Source organism: Nesoenas mayeri (genome assembly GCF_963082525.1).
Source record: "Nesoenas mayeri genome assembly, chromosome: 11".
In the NCBI taxonomy this organism is placed as follows: domain Eukaryota; kingdom Metazoa; phylum Chordata; class Aves; order Columbiformes; family Columbidae; genus Nesoenas; species Nesoenas mayeri.
The window spans coordinates 21117859-21134208 of NC_137563.1; the positions used below are offsets into that span (position 1 = coordinate 21117859).

At 50.9% G+C, this 16350-nt stretch overlaps 1 protein-coding gene across 7 annotated transcripts in view; it reads right to left on the minus strand.

Moving 5' to 3' along the window:
* ZNF592 (zinc finger protein 592) overlaps positions 1–16350 on the minus strand; it is a 41416-nt gene that overhangs the window by 22480 nt on the left and 2586 nt on the right. For all 7 annotated transcript variants that reach the window (XR_013922646.1, XR_013922647.1, XM_080351518.1 and 4 more), the window contains exon 3: positions 13030–15329. Coding sequence is in view for 5 of the 7 variants with exons in the window: in XM_080351518.1 (XP_080207644.1) it covers positions 13030–15321 (2292 nt within the window). In the remaining 2 variants the exon portion in view is untranslated. The remainder of the gene's footprint in view (positions 1–13029; positions 15330–16350) is intronic.

Here is a 16350-nt window from a genome sequence, read left to right on the forward strand (position 1 = left end):
TCCCATTTTTACTCATTAGCTTCTTCAGAAAAGGAAAAAGAAATTAAAATACTCACCGAAGGAGAGTGAAGGCTAAAAAACCATAAAAGTTCATCTATTAAACCCAACTCTGTAGCCACAGAGGTGTTTGCAAATGAGGGAGTTTATTGTTAACACAGTTTTGCTCTGGGAGAACCCTGCAGATCACGGAATCACAGAATGGACTGGGTTGGAAAAGCACTCAGAGATCATCCAGTCCAGCCCTTGGTCCAACTCCAGTCCATTGACCAGATCATGGCACTAAGTGCCATGTCCAATCTCAGTTTAAAAACCTGCAGGGCTGGTGAGTCCAGCACCTCCCTGGGCAGCCATTCCAATGCCTGACCGCTCTCTGCACAGAATTGCTTTATGATCTCCAGCCTCAATTTCCCCTGGCAGAGTTGAAGCCCATGGCCTCTTGTCCTATTGCTGATGCCTGGGAGAAGAGCCCAATCCCCCCCTGGCTAGAACTGCCCTTCAGGTAGTTCTAGAGAGTGCTGAGCTCAGCTCTAAGCCTCCTCTTCTCCAGACTAAACAAGCCCAGCTCCCTCAGCCTCTCCCCATAGGGCTTGTGCTCAAGTCCCTTCCCCAGTCTTGTTGCTCTTCTCTGGACCCTCCAGCACTTCAATCTCTTTCCTGAGCTGAGGGCCCAGAACTGAACACAACACTCTAGGTGTGGCCTCCCCAATGCAGAGCACAGGGGAAGGATCACTGCCCTTGGCCTGCTGACCACGCTGGTTTGGATACAGGACAGGACACCATCGGCCCATTTTTCCAGTCTCTCCAGATCCCTCTGCAGAGCCTCCTGCCTTCCAGCAGCTCCACACTCCCTCTCAACTTGGTGTCATCAGCAAATTGCTGATGATGGTCTCAATCCCCTCATCTAAATCATCAATAAAGACGTTCAACAGGACTGGACCCAACCCTGACCCCTGGGGACACCACTAGTGACTGGCAACCAGCTGGATGCAGCCCCGTTCACCAGCACTCTGGGCCCAGCCCTCCAGCCAGATGCTGCACCGTTAACTTTGCCATTTCATTGCAAGGATTGATGATGCAACTCGGCGTCAAATTTGATCTGTTTGTGATGGATCTTCTCCGGAACACTGGCGGTGCACAGCACCCCGCATCTAGGATGGGCTCCCACCTTCTCCTGCTGGAGTCACTGCAAAATTCCCATTTTCTCACGCCGATACAGCCCCTGAGCAGCGAGGACATGATCCCATCACCAAGAGACAAACCCGCGGCACAAAACTCTGCTTTCGGCACGAGCAAAGAAACTTCCCATCAGCTTCAGAGTCTCCGCCGTTACAGAGTTCAGGGATGCTGATGAAGTTCACGTCTATTAATGAGACGCCCCCAGACTACAAGGGTCCTTGATAGGATCATCACATAGTTTCTGCTTAAAACATGGAGCTGCACTGACTGACCCTAAGGCACAGGATCAGGGCTAGGAAAAAGACTCATAAGCCTAATAATCACTAAATTAAAAAGAACTCTAAGGACTCAAAGTGAAACAAATTACATTTTTGGAATGTAAAGGTTCTAAAGAGCACTTGTCCTTTATATCTTCAAACCAAAAATCCCGCCCAAGCGACACCCCAACCTCCCAATTCTGCTCAAATCCAGCCTGGTGGGAGTTTTAATTTGAGGCAGAGCTGCAGGTTTGGGATTTGCAGGATGCTTCTGCTATTAAAAAAGATGATCAGTGGCAAATTCCTACTTAATGTTCAACTTCACATTAGCTCCACAACAGTCGAGATGCAGCCGCTCGGAGGATTATTTTTGGTTTGGTTTATTTCAACGCTCCACAACGCGGCGACACAAAACTTGACCCGTGTGAGCAGAACTTTTCTTCTGTGTCATTGTGATAACTAAACTACGCTCCTCAAATGAACCGGCGTCATCGCTTTAGCTTGTTTGAATTATAGATGGAAAAATTCCTACAACAGAAACTCGAGATTATTAATTTTAAGAAGAACAATCTTACTCAACACTGAAACTGGAACACACTGGTTAGGGTAGCAGTTAAGTCCAATCCTAATGTAGACACTTTATCCTAATTAACTCCTATACACTTACCCAACTTAGACAACCTCACATCAAGTGAGCTTAATCCTGAAGTTTCTGTCTGCAGCTCTTTTCTCTTTAGGAGCTGCAGTTTCTTTATCAGTTGTCATTTCGAGAATTTCAGTTTCCACATCTTTTCTTCCGACCCACTCGGTTAGGTTTACGGGACAACGTTTTGGGGGTGGGAGCTGCAGGGGTGGCCTCTGGGAGAGGACACCAGAAGCTGCCTCCATGTCAGATAGAACCAGCTCCAGCCACCTCCAAAGAGGTCCATGGTGGAGCAGAGACCCACCTGCAGCCCATGGAGATCCACCTGCAGGCCATGGAGGTCCATGGTGGAGCAGAGATAAACCTACAGGCCACGGAGGTCCATGGTGGAGCAGAGATCCACCTGCAGGCCATGGAGGTCCATGGTGGAGCAGAGATAAACCTACAGGCCACGGAGGTCCATGGTGGAGCAGAGATCCACCTGCAGGCCATGGAGGTCCATGGTGGAGCAGAGATAAACCTACAGGCCACGGAGGTCCATGGTGGAGCAGAGATCCACCTGCAGGCCATGGAGGTCCATGGTGGAGCAGAGATCCACCTGCAGGCCATGGAGGTCCATGGTGGAGCAGAGATCCACCTGCAGGCCATGGGAGGTCCATGGTGGAGCAGAGATCCACCTGCAGGCCATGGGAGGTCCATGGTGGAGCAGAGATCCACCTGCAGGCCATGGGAGGTCCATGGTGGAGCAGAGACCAACCTGCAGCCCATGGAGATCCACCTGCAGGCCATGGAGGTCCATGGTGGAGCAGAGATCCACCTGCAGGCCATGGAGGTCCATGGTGGAGCAGAGATCCACCTGCAGGCCATGGGAGGTCCATGGTGGAACAGAGACCCACCTGCAGCCCACAGAGGTCCATGGTGGAGCAGAGACCCACCTGCAGCCCACGGTGGAACAGAGACCCACATGCAGCCCATGGAGGTCCATGGTGGAGTAGAGAATCCTCCTGCAGCCCATGGAGGTCCATGATGGACCCAACTCACCACACTCACCAATGAGCTGCTCTACCTCCCACGTTGTGACTTAACATCTGAGCTCCCAGTTGCTGGAATTTACTCACGGGATTACGCCGAGTTTTCACGTCCCCACTCTCCGGTCACCAGTACAGCGCCTCAGGCAGCACCGCACGTGTCCCCTCTTGTGATGGCAACACTCCAGCCTCTGCTCCTCCCTCCACCCCACAGGGCTGATTCCTGCCCACCCAGCCAATCCCAGCTCAAAGATTTTGACTCTTGTTCCAGAAGGAAGACACACAGATACTTGTCCACTCCCTCCTTCCAACAGCCTCTCTCAGCCTCCATCACTACCTTCTTGCTTCATGACCAGTTTATGCCAAACTAATGAGTGGCTGCCACCCACGGGGCAGTCACAGAGCGGTTGAGGTTGGAAGGGACCTCTGGGGTCCATTTGGTCCAACCTAAAGTATGGTCACCCAGAGCCACTTCCTCAGGACCATGTCCAGGTGGCTTTTGATACATCCAAGGATGGTGACTCCAGAACCTCCTTGGGCAACCTGGTCAACATCACAGTCAAAATATGTTCAGAGGGAACCTCCTGTGTTTCAGTTTGTGCCCATGGCCTCTGGTCCTGGCACTGGGCACCCCTGAACAGAGCCTGGCTCCATCCTCTTCACGCCCACTCTATTTATATACATTGATGAGATCCAGTGCTAAGGGGAAGGATCACGTCCCCAGATCTGCCAACACTCCCCATAACACAGCTGGAGACCATTCACCACCTTTGCAGTAAGGCCACATTGCTGGCTCATGGTCAACCTGGTGGTCAACAGAACCCCAGGGCCTTTTCTGTAACCCCGCTTCCCGGTGTGGTGGCCCCAGCACATATTGTTCCTCCCCAGGGGCAGGACTTCGCGCTTCCCCTGCTGATCTTCATGAGGTTCCTGCTGGCCCATTTCTCCAGCCTGTCCATGCCCCTCTGGACATTGGCACAACCTTCTGGTGCATCAGCCGCTCCTCCGTGTTTCATGTGAGCAGCAAACCTGCCGAGCGGGCGCTCTGCCCCACCATCTGGAGCATTAAGATGTTGAACAGGACTGGACCCAGTGACGACCCCTGAGGTGCACCACTAATTACCAGCCTCCAACTCACACCACTGATCACCACCGCCGGTCCCGATCATTCAATCGGTTTCCAACCCACCTCGCTGTCTGCTGACCAGCCCACACCTTATCAGCTTCTCTAGGAGGATCCTGTGAAGACAGCACCAAAAGCCATACTGAAGTCAAGGCAGACAACATCACAGAATCCCAGAATGTGAGGGGTTGGAAGGGCCCTGGAAAGCTCATCCAGTGCAATCCCCCCATGGAGCAGGAACACCCAGATGAGGTTACACAGGAAGGTGTCCAGGCGGGTTGGAATGACTCCACAACCCCCCTGGGCAGCCTGGGCCAGGCTCTGACACCCTCACCCCAAACAAGTTGCTTCTCATCTTTCAGTGGAACCTCCTGTGTTCCAGTTTGCACCCATTGCCCCTTGTCCTGTCACTGGTTGTCACCAGAAGAGCCTGGCTCCATCCTCCTGACACTCCCCCTTTCCATCTTGATCCCCAGGAATGAGTCCCCCCTCAGTGTCCTCTTGTCCAGCTCCAGAGCCCCAGCTCCCTCAGCCTTTCCTCACACGGGAGATGCTCCACTCCCTGCAGCATCTTGGTGGCTGCGCTGGACTCTCTGCAGCAGTTCCCTGTCCTGCTGGAGCTGAGGGGCCACAGCTGGACACAAGATTCCAGATTCCGTTGCTCTCCCCCATCTACCAAGGCACAGAGGGTTATCGTCTCAGTCAAGCATCACCTCCCCTTGGTGATCCATCCTGATTATGTCCTTCATGTGTCTGGAAATGGTTCCCAGGATTAGTTGATCCATCACCTGGGGGCTGAGATGAGGATGACCAGCCAGTACTTCCCTGGATCCCTCTTTTTGTCCCTTTTCAAAGAAAGGGGTGACACAGGCTTTCCTACAGTCCTCAGTTATCTCTCCTGTTCTCCAAGACCCTTCAAAGATGATGGAGAGCGGCTCAGCAACAACACCTGCCGGCTCGCTCAGCCCTGTGCCTGTGTCTCAGCAGGGTCCATGGACTGGTGTACCTCCAGTTCAAGTATTCCCTGACCAGTTCCTACATTCCCAAAGGCTGGTCCTGCTAGTAAAGGCTGATGTGAAACAGCATTCAGGACCTGTGCCGCCAGGTCCCCCACCCTGCTAAGCAATGGGCCCATCCTCCTTAGTCTGCCTCTTGCTCCTTGGCTGCTTACAAAAGCCCTTCCTGTCGCCTTTGACATCCCCCACCAGATCTCATTCCACGTAGGCTTTGGCTTTTCTAAATCACCCCTGTATACCCAGATGGTGCCTCCACTTTCCTCCCAGGTTACTCTTCTCTGCTTCCACCTTCTGTACATTCCTTTTTTAAGTCCGAGCTCTGCCAAGAGCTCCTTGTTCATCCATGCAGCATCGTGGCATTTGTATGCAACTCGCTGTTTGGTGAGATGGGCTACATGTGAGCATGGATGAGATGGCCCTTTAGTATCAACCCCCTTCCTTGGACCTCTCTTTCCTCCAGGGCCTTATCCCACGGGCCTGTTTGGAGCACCCCCCTTAAGAGGCCCAAGTCCACCCTCCTGAAGTCCACTGAAACCTTGATTTTTGTCCTCAGGATCCTCAACTCTACTATCTCACAGTCACTGCATTTGACCTTCACATCTCTAACAAGCTCCTCCTTGCTGGTGGGTCTGAGGTCCAGCAGAACACCTCTCCTGTTGGCTCACCTATCACTTGGGTCAGCGAGTTGTCATTGATGTTCTCCTGGGACCTCCTGGACTGTTTACACCCTGCTGGGTTGTCCTACCAGCACATATCAGGGCGGCTGAAGTCACCCATGAGGAGGACAAGGGCCGGTGAACATGAGGCCATTTCTAGCCATCTGCAGAAGGCCTCATTCACTTTTCTTTGGGATCAGGTGGCCTACAGTGGACAGACACTACAGCGTCACCCAGACTGGTCAGCTCTTTAATCCCGACCCATACGCTCTCAGGTGGCTCCTCACTGCTCCCAGCAGAGCTCCAGGTACCCGGAGCTGCCTCACATGAAGGACAACTCCAGCTCCCTGTCACCCCAGCCTGTCCTTCCCAAAATGCCCCTCCATGGCACCACTCCACCCTGTGAGCCATCCCACCACATCTCCGTTATGTCAATGACATCAGGGCCCTGCAACCACACACAGATCTCTGGTTCCTCACGCTTAGTCCCTGTGCATCAGCATTAGACATCAGAGGCGCCTCCTCCTCCCACCCTTTCCCCTGACCAGCAGGATTGAGCAGACCACCCCCCAGGTCCCCATGTCCCTACCCATGGCCTCCAGAGCTCTCTGGTCACTTCTGATCCTCTCCCAGTTGCCCCTGGCAGAATAACAGGGGAGCAGAAGCACTGGTGCCAGAAGACACCAGTTCCATCCCACCTGGAACAGACTCTCAGGTTGTCCCCTCCACATCTTGGCCCCCAGTTCGTACTCACCTCATTCTCCTCTTCCCACAAGCTGGTCCCCGTCTCCTGGGGGCTGCACAATCACCAGGGCCAGGCAAGCGAGAGTGGCTGGGGAAGGAGATGGTGGGACCATCGTCTCATGTGGCAGCGGATCACACACTGACTTAAGCAGACCATGGAGTTTCACCTTAACTTTTCTTCCTCCCCAGCCTCTCCTCCTCCTCATCCCACGCTCTGTTCTGGTCTCAGGGTTCAGGATCTCCCTTCTACCCCAGCACTCGTCTCTTTGTCCAGCAATCCCTGCCTGGAGCTCCGTTCCCTCTACGTGCTTCTATCATAATATCCTCCAGCCCTTTGCTTCTAGGAAATCCAGCAGGAAATTTCCATATAAACCAAAATCCTTCCTCAATGGTAGCCAAGGACAGCATCAAGCACCCTTGGGTGGGAGAGGTGGAAAGCAGAGCTTGACAGGGCCAAGAGAATTTCAGCAATATTCAGTCTTCTTGTTTTCTGAGTTAAAATATGAACACACAGAAGGAGAGGGGAAAAGTGGGGGGGGGAGGAAAGGGAAGCAAAAGGGAAGGGGGGGGAAGGAAAAGGGGGGGGAAGGAAAGGGGGGGGGAAGGAAAAGGGGGGGGGAAGGAAAAGGGGGGGGGAAGGAAAAGGGGGGGGGAAGGAAAAGGGGGGGGGAAGGAAAAGGGGGGGGGAAGGAAAAGGGGGGGGGAAGGAAAAGGGGGGGGGAAGGAAAAGGGGGGGGGAAGGAAAAGGGGGGGGGAAGGAAAAGGGGGGGGGAAGGAAAAGGGGGGGGGAAGGAAAAGGGGGGGGGAAGGAAAAGGGGGGGGGAAGGAAAAGGGGGGGGGAAGGAAAAGGGGGGGGGAAGGAAAAGGGGGGGGGAAGGAAAAGGGGGGGGGAAGGAAAAGGGGGGGGGAAGGAAAAGGGGGGGGGAAGGAAAAGGGGGGGGGAAGGAAAAGGGGGGGGGAAGGAAAAGGGGGGGGGAAGGAAAAGGGGGGGGGAAGGAAAAGGGGGGGGGAAGGAAAAGGGGGGGGGAAGGAAAAGGGGGGGGGAAGGAAAAGGGGGGGGGAAGGAAAAGGGGGGGGAAGGAAAAGGGGGGGGAAGGAAAAGGGGGGGGAAGGAAAAGGGGGGGGAAGGAAAAGGGGGGGGAAGGAAAAGGGGGGGGAAGGAAAAGGGGGGGGAAGGAAAAGGGGGGGGAAGGAAAAGGGGGGGGAAGGAAAAGGGGGGGGAAGGAAAAGGGGGGGGAAGGAAAAGGGGGGGGAAGGAAAAGGGGGGGGAAGGAAAAGGGGGGGGAAGGAAAAGGGGGGGGAAGAGGAAGGAATAGCAAAGATAGAGCTGCTGTCCTTCTTGCTCCTTCGCTGTTGGAAATGACCAGTGCAGCAGGTGGTCCCGTTGGCTCCTGGCAAGTTTTAGGCAAGAAATTATAAAGTATTGATTTAAGACGGGGAAGGAAGAAGCAAAAGAAAAGGCAGCAACAAAATTGCTTTTAAGTAAATCCAGCGTAGGTGGCGTGTAAACAGGATACGTCACAACTCATTGGAAAATTCTTACTGGACAAATAAAGCGCGACAGAAGAAGAAAAAGAGGGAGGAGAACAAAAACACAAAAGCACAAGAAAATGCAAAGGTTTACATTTAGTACTTTATTCAAGTTCCTGGCTACCTCAAGTGGATTTTGGGTGGTCAAGTCAAAAAACACTGGAAAAAAGAACTATGAAACATCTCTGGTTAACGGTAGATGGACAATTATGCCCAAGAGGGTCAGGAAGTACTTTGAATTCCTGCACGCTACTGCGCGCTGGTCTGTCCTGGCCAATAAAACAAACACACTCCGTCTCAACACCGCTTTGTGTCTTTTGTTCGTCACTCCTGCTGCAAACCTCTTCCAGAATTCACTCGCCTGGTGATTACTGACCGTCCTTTAATTATCCATGTAAATCTATGTCAGTCTGCTCTCGCATCACTCTTGTCCCTAAATTTAAAAGAGTCGTTTTCTATAAGCATCACAGCGGATACACTCATCTGTAGCTGCTCTTTAAGGATAAAGAACATCTCAAGTGAAGGGACCAGGAGCTCCGCGGGTTTTGTTCATCTGCAATTCGAGCCCAGCCCTGAAACAGCTACAAAAACCTGATGCTGATGAACCACAGCAAGTACAGCAAACACTTATTTTTTTACAGATTTAGTTTCTAGGGGGGAAAAATGTTCCACAACCCTCACCTTAATGTAATACTTTATCTACTAAAGGAGACCCACCCTGATTTACCAGGTCTTTGCCATGCTAACCTCCAAGGTTTTTTAATTTCTCCCCCACTTTCCATTTCTCTGGCTGTTCTTCCCTCATTTATTCCAGTTTATCCCTGATAAACTCCACATTTATTCCAGTTTATCCCAGATAAACGCCACAGCCCACTTCTCCAGCGAGGATATTTCCAGCAGGTTCCACAGATGAACATCTCGGTCATCCAGAGCCTCCTCCCGACCCAACACACACGTTCTGCTCTTCATTGACTCATCCCATTCCCACTCGCTCTTCAGGACGCTCTGGGTCCTCCTGTTAAATACCCCGTTTCCTGGCATTTCTTACCCTGTTGGTTCAGCAAATTTTATCAACACGTTCATCCTCCAAGGTCCTTCATACAAATCCAGCTGTATCCTAAAGCCGGGAAGTCCTACAAGCAACCTGCTGCCATCACCTCCATTTACCTGATTCTGCTCCAGCCTCATCATTCAAGTTCTTCAGAACGTGGCACGTTACCAACCGTCCCACGGACACGAACAAGATTAGGATCTACCTATTTCTCTACTCCAAAAATAGATGCATATCAGATTAATTTGGTATACACTGCACCTATTTAATCACCCCCTTTTTTTCGCCCCCCCAAAAAAGTCTTGTTCTAGAACATAACGTGGCTGTAGTCAGACCCAAAGGACCTGAAGTTACATGAGATATCTGCTGCCACCTTTTGAACATCTGGATGAGCATCACGCCTAACGCAGCGCAGCTTCTAGTTTGAACAACATCCAATCTACTGATATTCAAATTCGCTTCTTGTGCTTCTGCGCTTGAGAAGTCCCATCAAGTGACCCAATTCACAAGCTTGCAAAAATTGCAAAATTGGCCTGACTAGTCTCCAAAAAAGTACCTGTGATCTGTTAAGGTGATCACTCAAAATACACATCCCCTAAATCCAGTTCTTGCTATTTCTCAAGTGGATTAGCTCCCAATTCGCACAGCCACGGAGATCCCTGCGGTATTTGGTGAACCACCTTCATCTGACACACGTTGTGTACAGAAACAAGCCAAGTGGGACATCCCCACTGTACTTTGGACACCTGCAAGCACACAGCCAGCACAGGGTCAAATGGAACATTAAGGTCAAGCGCTCAATCAATTTTCCAAAGGTCTTTCTCGACCCCATTGTCCCCTCTCTTCCTCCAGATCTCCTCCTCTCCCTGCTGCCCAGGCCACGTCCGTACCGTCCGTCCTTCCTCCGAAACACGGTGACCCAGCCCTGTCATCCTCATTTTGGCTGCTCCGAGGAAACTCGTTGACCCCTTATCGGCTCTCTGGACTTTACCCGGGGCCATTCGCCAAGATAAGTCCAAGTATTTCCCAAGCTACCAACTGGAATACACAAACAGAAAAGCCCCGGATCACCTTATTTTCCTTTTAAAGGGACACAGGAGACGTGAAGATGTCAGAGTCATTCACAAAGTCACGGTAAGAAATCCCAATTAAAGAGAGAAGCCTTAAGTACCGACACAGGATAAGTTTTCTCAGGGAGAATCCCCGCTCCAATCCAATCATTCCTATCTCTTACCGCAGCCTCCTCAGCTCTACCGCTTATAAAATAACCCTTTTTCCTGCTCGCTCTTCTCCCTGTTGACCAACCCTTCCTCCCTAGCAAGGCAACATCCCAATTCCACACCAGGTCTAAAGCGGTTTTTGAGTTAAAAGCACTTCAAAGCCCGCTCAGTTTCTCAAATTACGTTCACATCAGGTGCGCGAGTCATGGTTAATAATCCAGATTTGGTGTCATTTCACAGAAGAGCTTCTAAGAACACCAATCAAAAAATCCACCTGGCTTATTATCAATATTTTCCATAGCACAAATCCAGATAAATCACTTCCACCCTTTGTCTCCAGCCAAAGATGCTCTTTCCCTTCTACACATATCCCTCCCAAGAATTCTAATTTTGGCACAACCTGGTACCGGGCACCTGAATAGTCCCAAATTAAAAACTTTGGGCCATAACACAGTGGGGGCCTATGCTGCTATTTCTTGAAGCTCTTTAAAAGGTCTAAGTCAAGCCATAGCTTTATGTAGAAAATATCAAGCGCGATCTTTTGTTAGCTTTAAGAGATCATGACGACGTCTGCACCACACCCCATACAGTTGCTTCTAAACCGGCGTTTCAATACAGCAAGAAAAACATCAGGTATGGAGGAAGAAATACACAGTTTTTTGCACAAATGCGCAAAATGATAAATACTATTTAATTAAATTTGGCGATGTGGATCATGCCTGAGCTTGCCCACAACTCTTTGCACCAGCTCAGCATCCCAGCAGATCATCCCGCAGGAGCTCTGGACCCAGCACGGATACGCAACTATCGCTCCTGTATTGGTTTTAATTGGAAGCACCAGTAGATAAATCAACGCCTTCCGCCAAGTGGTGCTGACCCACTGCTAGGGGCACTAAAAGATCTGTTACGTTGAACACAGGTGTCACATCAATATCCCCCTCAGCAACGCGATTTCTGCTACTGCCCCCAAACACAAGCGACCTGGTGCAAGTCTGGAGATGGAAACCAGAGCAAGTGCAAGAAGAGGACGAGATTGTTTTCCAGTGCTGCTACCACCTAAGAAAGTGTTTGTAAAATCAGCCGCTCAATCCAAGATTCATTTATGACCAAAATAAAAACAGCAACCCAAGAAATGAGCTTCATTACTGCAGAGTCAGGCATGTCCACAGCATCTTCAGTGGACGGGTTGGGCTGTTCCACGTCTTCCTATTTTGGGAGCTTATGATGGATCCTCCAACAGCCCCACCTACACCCTTTTCACACCACACTTAGTACCAAACTCACTCATGTTCATGAAGAATGATTATGTTCATAATAAGAACTATTATTTCCTTTAGAGATGTGAGTGGTTTTGGTGAAGCAGATGTTCCATGAACACCTGGAGAACAGCAGATCCCGTGGAGCAAAAGGATGAGCAGACACATCCCATGGGGTACAAGCATGGGAAGATCAAACAGGGAGGAGATGGTTCCACAAGCTCTAATGTCGCCTCTTTTCTCCAGTTTTTCACCACTTCTATTTAAGAAATGCTACAAAAATCATCTCACATCTAGCAGACCTAACTGGAAGTGAGAGGCTTCTTGGTTAAGTAACAGAATAAACCATTTGATTACAGGTTAAAAATACTTACTAATAAGTTGTGGTGTTGACAGAACGCAGCGCTCGCTGGGCCGCCGCAGGCAAGAAACCCGACCACGCAGCCACACCGATCCCTTCTGGCCTCGCCATTTTTCACAACACAAGAACCATTCAGCCATCATCTATTTTTTTTTTCCAAAGATAAATTTAAGAGAAAGATAAAGCATCTAAACGGGACCACAGCGACCTCAATACTCCTGGAAGCCACTGAACAAGCAAAGGGAGGCTCTGGAACACGCAGGTGCTGCAACCGGCGGTCACATCCCTGAATGTCTTGTGGTGGCACCAAGTCCTCGTTCACAGAGCTCGAAGAGACAACCAGACTGGGAATTTGTCAGATCTGCTGGCAGCCAGATGGATGCCGAAAGCTTTCATCTCATCTAAAGAGATCAGCAGAGAGGATTCCTCCTCCTGTTCACCTGCAGGTTGGTTTATATTTAAACGGGACTGATCAAATCCTCCGCCCTGCTCACCTCTCAGCCAGTCCCGGCCCACGGCAAAAGTTAAACCAGCACCCAACGTTCAAAGCATTACGCGCAAGGTTTTGGCGCGAGCTCTAGGAAAGATAAAATTAAATGGTATCAGCTCTCCTCTAGCCATGCTCAGAGCACAACATCCCGTTGCAGGTAACGCTCCGCTGGTCCTCCCTGCGGCATTCCTGTGATCCAAGCGATCGTTCACCTCCAGCACCTTCCTTTGATGCTCAAGGATCTCCAGAGCATCTCCTCATTACCCTAGTTTTGTTGGCAAAGGGTAAGAAGAGGGCAAGCAAGCGATGCTAACCACGCGCACACATCCAGGCTCGCGCGTACCCAAAACCCTCCCCAAGAGCAACTTTTTAGGCAAAGCGACTCATTTGCCGCTACAACACCTATTTTTTTTACCCCAGAGGACAATCTCTTTAAACTCCAAGAGATTTAACTACTAACATTAAAATGATGACTTACCAGTCTCTCATTATCTTCTGAGATTCTCTGGTAATGAGCTGCTAAAGCGACGTAATCCTGCGCCTGCTTGTTGCACTCCAAACACTTCAGTCCGTGCCGGATGAGACTCAGCGGGTCCGTGTAGAGCGGCAGGGCCGGCTGAGCGCCCGCGGAGCTTCCTCCCCCGCCGCCCGAAGCGGCGCTGGACTTACGCGAAGGAGACGGCGAGTGCAACGTCTGCGGAGCCGGAGAGGCCGAAGAACTCGTAGGAGAAGGTGAAAACATTTGGTCTAAGGAAATGGGCTTCATCAGCAGCTGAGAACACTGCATGATGAACCCTTTGCTCTTGTGATCTCGCGCGTGTTTAAGCAAGCTGCACTTATTAAAAAAAAGCAGCGTCGTTGAACACTGAGTGCACATGACTTCGATATGAACGCTTCGTCGACTATAGTGTTGAGTCAGGCTTTTCTCTAAGGCAAACGAGTCCCCACATTCCAGGCAACAATACCCAGAGGCAGGTAAATTAATACTGGTGTCAGGCGGAGGACTAAGGTTTGGAGTATAGACGGGCACTGGGTTGGCGCTCTGCAGCACTTTATTAAACGCCTCCACGACAACGGGAGCGGCTTTCTTGACCTGGTGCACCAGCGGCACAGACATCTGCGTCACCTGCGCCTGGTTTCGCCGCTGTGTGGACGACTTGGCCGTGACAGATGCGGCGACGCTGTGCGGGACCAAGTTGAGATTGGCCAAGTGCACAGCTTTGGGTAGGAGGCTGGAGGCGCTGGACGGCTGCTGCTGCCTCTTCACTCCCACCTTTATGGCCCCGCCGCCGCAGCTGGGCAGCGGAGATAAGGACACGGCACACGCGCTGTTTGCGGCGAGATCTGTTTTCATATCATCCCTGTAAGGACTCGTGTTGGACAGCTGGATAGCCATGGCAGCCCTGGTTTTGCTTGAATTCTTGCTAGTCTCGCTCTCCATAACCGCGCTGGTGTCAGGGGACAGGAAAGATTTGATAAACTCTTCGGCAGATGAGGTTTCCGCAGGCGACTCTTCCGAAGATTTGCCCAACTCGTCGTTTTCTGGCAAAATTCTTGTTACAGTTCTTTTAATTTCACCAGAGGATGTCTTGATGGTCTTGATCCGAACTTTGGGAATAGCTGGCGGAGAGCCAGCGGCCATGGAAGGAGAGCCCTTCCCGCTGCTGTCGCTGCACACGCTTCGAGGACTCTCAGGCTGCTTGCCGGCCTTCCTCACCACCTCCAAGGGGCTTCGGGGACTCTTTGGTGACTTGGGCATTTTTGGACTTCCTTTTGTCCCGTCTTTAAAAGGACCAGGTTCCTTGGTAAGGTTTGGCTGGTCGCCTTTTGGAATACACGCGACCTTTTTGGCCTGAAGAGCTACCAACGCTGCCACGCAGGACGACAACTTGGAATGAGTTGGCTTTAACCGCTGGCGAGGCGGAACGGACGAAGACACATTTAGCTCGGGCACAGAGCCCTTGCTTTCTCCTAAATTATTGTGAGGGAGGTCTCCAAACACCAAGCCTTCTCCAAGAAAGCTGTTGGCATCTACCAAGTCCTTGCTTGACTCCACAAACCTCTCCGCTGCTTTGTTGTGGTCTCTCCTGCTCATCTCCAGCCTGTTCTCCGGCTGGCAGTGGATTTCCATCTTTTGTTCCTTTTTACAGTACTGATCAAACATGCTCAATTCAGGCTCTGGTACCTTCCTAAGATTATCCAGTACTGAAGCTCCTGTCGGTATATACATTGAAGGTGGTAGAAAATACGGAGTTTGGGCATGTTTGGGTTTATCACCAATACTGTTCTCTTTGAACGCGTCCTCTGGTTCGGGGCTGGAAATCGGGCTAAACTGACTAAACGTTGGCAAAGGCTCCGACTTGGACTGGTCCAGTTTATCAGAGTAACTTCTCGAGCTGTCGCCATTAATAAAAGTCGACTCAAACTTGCCATAATTATGCACTAAAGTGTGAGCCTCCGATGGCAGATCAGAGCCGCGGAAGCCGTTGTGTAGCAGACCAGTCCCAAGGTGATTCCCTTCCTTTTCTGCTTCAAAGGACTCCTGGCGACTCGTGTTCTTCACTATCACGCTCACGACGGGCGCGTCGGAGGGAGGCAAAGAGTGGGACAAGGACACGTTCTCATCTATGCAGATGCCCGAGGACTTGAGGTGATTCTCGTTCTCCTCCCCGGTTGGCGGGATGGTCTCCTTGGCATCCAGGCTCGTGGGATCAGGGATGTCAAAAGCAGCCAAGAGGTCATCGAAATCTGGGGTTTTCATGTCCCCCATGGTGAAAGCTACAATTAAAAGCAAATACTTCATCAGGTACGTTTCCCTCAAGGACAAGCTTTGCAAGACTCATTTGCCTAAACATCTCAGGTGACAAAAAACAACTGCCCCAAATGCCACTGCAGCATGGTACAACAGCTGGAAACATCTGCAGCAGACACCTCAGCTTCCATTCTAACTATCCCAAGACTGACCGTTTATACACAACTAAATTAGCGTTTTCAGCACAGCCTGGGACACCACAGCACTGTTTCACGGGGAAGGAACCTCTCCTGCAGTAGCCGTGCCTGAAGTATCCGCGAAAACTTGGGTCCCATCCACTCAAGTGACAACAGAAGAGATTCACTCCTGTCCTGCAACACAACCCATCCCCTCCTCCCAGCGTCCCCGCTAACGGAGCTGGATCACACACGACATTGTAAATGGCACCAGGCTCACGCAGGGGACATCTTTTCAACTTGTCAGACACATCGCTACTGCAAAACCAACCGTTGTCATGAGCCTCGGCACAAAAGATTCAGAAGTACATTAGCACAGGGTTTCTCTTTTGTTTGGTTGGGGTTTTTTTTTTAGGGCTAATAGGCAAAAATTGCTGGTGTAATTGTGCTTTGGTGCTTTCTCAATGGATTGTCACATCTGCAGAATTCCGTTCTCCTTCAAGGAAAAAAGGCAGGAGTAAATAAGTGGCCCAAGAGCAATAGGCCTGAAAAGTGAGATGACTCCCTGCCCAGAGCAATTTAAATAATACACGTCTTCATTAAATATTTCAACACAGCAGCTCGAAGCATGGTAAACCACGCAGGGTTTATTTGAAACCAGGGCGATCCTCAATTAGGTAATGACACGAGGCAAAAGTGCCCAAAGACAGAATGAAAGATCATATCCAAACCATGACAAAAATGGTGTTCCCAGCCAGCTCTTTGTATGCCCTCCAGAAGGGAAGGGAGGACTCAGATGCCACAGAGACCCACGACAGCGCTAATCGAGCTCTGATGAGACGCATAATGAAAACTGACAACACAGAATTAC